The 4,608-nt window shown below is 58.6% G+C and overlaps 1 protein-coding gene across 1 annotated transcript; it reads right to left on the bottom strand.

Moving 5' to 3' along the window:
* Positions 1-2,356: 2,356 nt before the first annotated feature.
* LOC115285007 (putative protein FAM90A23P) lies at positions 2,357-3,298 on the bottom strand. The gene has a single exon (XM_029931430.1). The coding sequence runs from the start codon at positions 3,143-3,145 to the stop codon at positions 2,585-2,587; it is 561 nt and encodes a 186-aa protein (XP_029787290.1). The 5' UTR covers positions 3,146-3,298; the 3' UTR covers positions 2,357-2,584.
* Positions 3,299-4,608: the final 1,310 nt, after the last annotated feature.

The following is a 4,608-nucleotide window of genomic DNA, read 5'->3' as shown; positions in this document are numbered from 1 at the left end:
CCAGGACATGAGAGCCCTCACTCCCAAGAACACTCTTCAGAGGAGGAGGAAAACAGCCAAGGGTTCATGAGGACTACAGTGGGAGACACCAACACAATCCCTCAGATGTGTGTGACCACTGGGCTCAGGACCACTGGCGTGTCCCAGCCTCCTGTCCTCCGGACCCGCCCACTGCTCCCTCCAGATCAGCCGACGTCACAGGATGGAAGGGACCACTGCCCCACCCTTCCTGGCAGCATTCCAACACCTGCCCCACCCCACCCCATGCCCCTTCCCATTCTTCTCCAGCCACAGGTGGCCTCACCTCACAAGAAGGCCAGCATGGCCCTCCACCTGGCCAGCCTGGCACCAGCCATTCACAGGACCACTCCCCAAGGAGAAACCATCAGCTAGTGGGTGGGGGAGGGGAGTCCAGCGAGGCCAGGGCAGAAGCACGCCTTGACCTCTGTTTCCTATATCCCTTGGCGTGCGCCACATTTGGACCTGTTCTTTCATAAAGAATATTTCCCGTTGGTTTCCATCTCTTGCTGGAGAGTCTCTTGGATTTTCAAAGGACTGGGTAAGATGATCGTCACTCGGCCATGACTGACCTGAGGAAAGAAGAGGCCATATTTCATGGAGTGACTGCTGCCCGTGCATTCCTGACCTCCCTGGATGGAGTACAAAGCTGACCCGTCTGGCAGGACGAGACCCCTGCCCCTGTCTGAGTACCTGGCCACGACGACATGTCCATTGTTCCCGGCTCCGGAGCCCGCCGGTCTTCAGCCTCCCATGACAGCCCATTGCCTCTTCCATTACCTCTTTGGTCTCCGCCCCAGTCAGGACCTTCCACCTCAGGAAGGACTGCTGTTGAATCGTCTACAACGAGCCCCTTGACCACCTAGTTCGCTGTTGTCTGTCATCAATTGGCCCTCTATCTGTGTGTGTCTCTCTCTCCTCTCCTAAAGGTCGTGTCTCCATCCCCTCTCTATTCTTTACTGACCGAACCTCTTTCTCGTCCTTTCCCTCGGATCCATCCGATTCCGTCCTCCTTGAGATGACGCTGTGAATGAAAATGCCTTTGAGGGAAATGTGGAGGGCCGTCCCCAATGCTCCTTTATTTAGTGTCGAGCGATTCTTTACGTCTATGTGCTTATCGTAGGACACACCGAGACAGCGTCGGGGAGGGTGAGAGATGTAGGGAGCTGCCATGTCCGGCCGCCTCAGGCAGGCAATTCTCACTCCCTGAGGGGTGTGACCAGAAAAAGAAGATTAACTGCCTCGAGGCCAGGGGAGTGCATTTCCTGATCCAGGGATTGGAGACAGGCAGACGGGAGAAGCCAAATTGAACCAAAGATCAACCGCACTCAGGCTTAGGCAGTGTTGATCGTACCCCTGCCCAGCGTAGCAGACACAAGTCTGGGCTCTCCTTTAGATGCTATATTTGAAGTTTCAGTTGCGGTTTCCCCTTTTTCTAGTAAGCATTTGACCCTGCTTCCTAGCAACCAACCTAGGTCAGCTTCCCGCCCCAAACCCTATAAAGGTGTGTGGATGTTTTCTCAATAAACGGGGCTTGTTGAGAAACGCTTGTCTTGCCCCACTCTCGGTGCTCCCCCCTGCCCTATTTTTCCTCCGTCCCTCAGGAACCTACAACCCAACTCACCGCCCCGCTGGCCGGTTGGGGACATAACAGAGAGAGAGAAGGAGAGAGGGCATCCCCAGTAGACTCGGTGCTAAAGCGCAGAGCCAGACCCAAGGCCCAGTCTCACCAACCCTGATATCAGGATGGGAGCCACATCCCGAGGCACACGCTTCGATGGCTGAGCGACCCAGGTGGCCCTACATTCAGAGAACTCGAATGCACCTCCCGTGTTGTCTTGCTCCCAGGACAACTGCAGACACTCTTGCTATTCTCAAATGGGAACACACGTGAACCTGTGTTTCCTTTCGCCTTCGGAAGGGTCGTTCTCCACCACGGAGGATCCAGGTCACAGATCCATGTCACTTGTGCACAAAGGCGCGCTTCTCCTGTCAGCAAAGGGAAACGACAGTGGACGCACGCAAAAGAAACCCATGCACACCAGGTCATCTTCAGGCACATTTTATTGAATATGGTGACAACGACACACAACTCAGTAATGTCATTGGGAAAGGAACACGCACATAGCCTGGCACAACTTCCCCATTATGATTTGCAGAAAAAAAGGACATCACTGAATCTTTCGCCAACAAAACACTGCCTCTCTTTCCCCGGCCTAGACTGGAGTCTTTCATCCAGTGTCCCCGAAATCAGACATTCGCAAACCCAGTCCACATTCATGGCATAGACCCTACTGACGCTTGAGTCGACAACTCATTGCCATTCTTGCAATGAGTTTCTCATCTCCTATATGGAAATGAAACCAAGGAGACCTACTGGATTGGTGAGGACCATGGGACCTAAACCAAACATGCTGTGGGGGCCCAAGTTTCTGTCGTCCCAGGTCTCTGGGGGGGATTGCTGTTTCACCACAAAGAGCTCATGCCCGAGACTTGTCCTCCGGTCCACAGCCCCCTGGTCAGGGCCACAAGAGCCAAAGCACAGTCTCGGAGGACATGGGGTGTTTCACTCGTGATCACTCTCCTCCAAGGATGAGGAAAGCTGCAGGTCATCGTGGAGGACGCTCCGAGGGACAGGCACACAGGGACCCTGAGACACGTGTGTGACAGGAGGGCCCTGACCAGGGTGGGCCAGCTTCTGGGGAGGTGGCAGTGAGGGAGCTTCTAGGAAGCTGGAGCTCCAGCCGCCTTCGTCCAGTCGGCTGAAGAGCATTCGCAGGGGCTGGCTGACAGGGGCAGCCTGCTGCCAGGGTGGACACGGGGGCACGGTGCACGCCCGCACAGGGACCAGGGGAGGTCGGGGGCGCGGAGGCTGGAGGCCCAGGCTTTGCTCCGAGGCCGCTGTCTGCCGGGTCTCGACGGCTGCCCCTGGGGCTGGACATGCACTTCCCTTGGCTGGACGGCACACACTCTGGCCAAGCCCCACGTGGGTGCCCCCTGTGCTCCTGGGGGTTTGCTGGCAGGGGCTCCAGCATGCTTTCTTCCGGGGGCTCTGGCACATCTCGTCGGTGATTTGGGCCCATCTCTTGCCCGCTGTCTGCATGTGGGGTGGGCAACGGGGGCACATCGGGTTGGGGGAGGATGAGACTTGGCCTCGGGATGCTTGGCGGGTGCCTGGGCGTGGCCAAGGCCGTGTGCCACGGAGATGGCCGGGGGCCCCTCACGGGAGGCACACAGGGGCGTGTTTTCCCTCAGCTGGACAACGGGGCAGGGATGCCGGGCACAGCGTTGGCCAGCCAGTTGGCTCAGGGATCACCCCTTGCTAGGTATCGCTTCGTCCAGGAGGTGGAAAGGTGCTCGCCACACGTCTCCCGACAGGGGAAGCCGACGGGGACAGCTGGGTCGTGTCAGGCTTCCTGCTGGGTGCCTCCATGACACATGCCCTCTTGGTGGTGTACAGACATCAGCCTCTGCAGACGCTGTGGGAGCACAGAACACAGAGAGAACAGCCGTTAAATTTTCCTCACTGCCAAGGACACATTCACGACAAGCAGCGCAAGCAAAGGATCAGAAACGCCAAGACCACAGTCCATTCCGAAGCCCCGGGAGAGACAGCAAAGGATCCTATGCCAGAGCAAAAGGTCCCCCAGGCATCCAGCTGGTGGGGATTCCCAGGGGGGGGCTCCCTCGTTTGGTTGGTTAAGGCTCGGGTGTGGGAGCAGCTGCACGTGTGTGCGGGCAGGCAGGGTGTGTATGTGTCACAAAGGAAAGATGCCTGTTTGTCCCAAGAGGTCTAGGAAATGGTACAGAGTCCCAAAGTCATGTTCGCACCCACCCCCTCCAGCTCCAGGATAGCACACACACCAGGGATCTGGAAACATCATGGACAGCCCGGGAGAGCCAATGGGAAGGACTCCCATGGAAAAGTTCACATTCTGAATGGAAGTCGAGCCCCTTGCTCAGCCAGGCAGGTCGGCAAGCCCCTCATCGTCCCCCGGGGGAGAACCAGGACAGCCACGGGGGACACTCACCCTCACATTGTCAGAGGTGTCTGTGGACTGCCTCCAGGTTCGCAGCTGCCTGTGGTCAGGGGCTCTCCTGGGGAGGCTCTGGAGCAGCGCCTTCCTCTGCTGGGCTTCTCGGCTGCAAGGCAACGATCGGGAAATGGCAGGAGCTGCCATGGGGTGTCTTGGCCTGGGGAGCAGGCTCTGGGGCTCAGGCAGGATCTCGTCGTTTCGGCTGCCAGGCAACGATCGGGAAATGGCAGGGGCTGCCATGGGGTGTCTTGGCCTGGGGAGCAGGCTCTGGGGCTCAGGCAGGATCTCGTCGTCTCGGCTGCCATCCTTGGCCCCAGTCCAGGGAGACGTCCAGGTGGGCCCGAGACGCCCTTGCATTGAGAGCCCAACGTGCTTCTGCCTGGCATTTGCCGCCCTCCCCTCTCTCCCCACCCCAGGGGACAGGCCCTCAGGCATTCCGCCAGAGCAGCACACAAGGCTGCTGTGGACCCCTGCAGGCCCGGGAGCTCCTTCCTCGGCCTCCCCCCACCCTGTCTGTGCCTGGACACAGCGCAGCACACGGTGTCCAGGTTCA

The sequence above is a fragment of the Suricata suricatta genome, unplaced genomic scaffold, assembly GCF_006229205.1.
Source record: "Suricata suricatta isolate VVHF042 unplaced genomic scaffold, meerkat_22Aug2017_6uvM2_HiC HiC_scaffold_327, whole genome shotgun sequence".
NCBI lineage: Eukaryota > Metazoa > Chordata > Mammalia > Carnivora > Herpestidae > Suricata > Suricata suricatta.
This window is presented reverse-complemented; position numbering and strand designations above follow the sequence as displayed.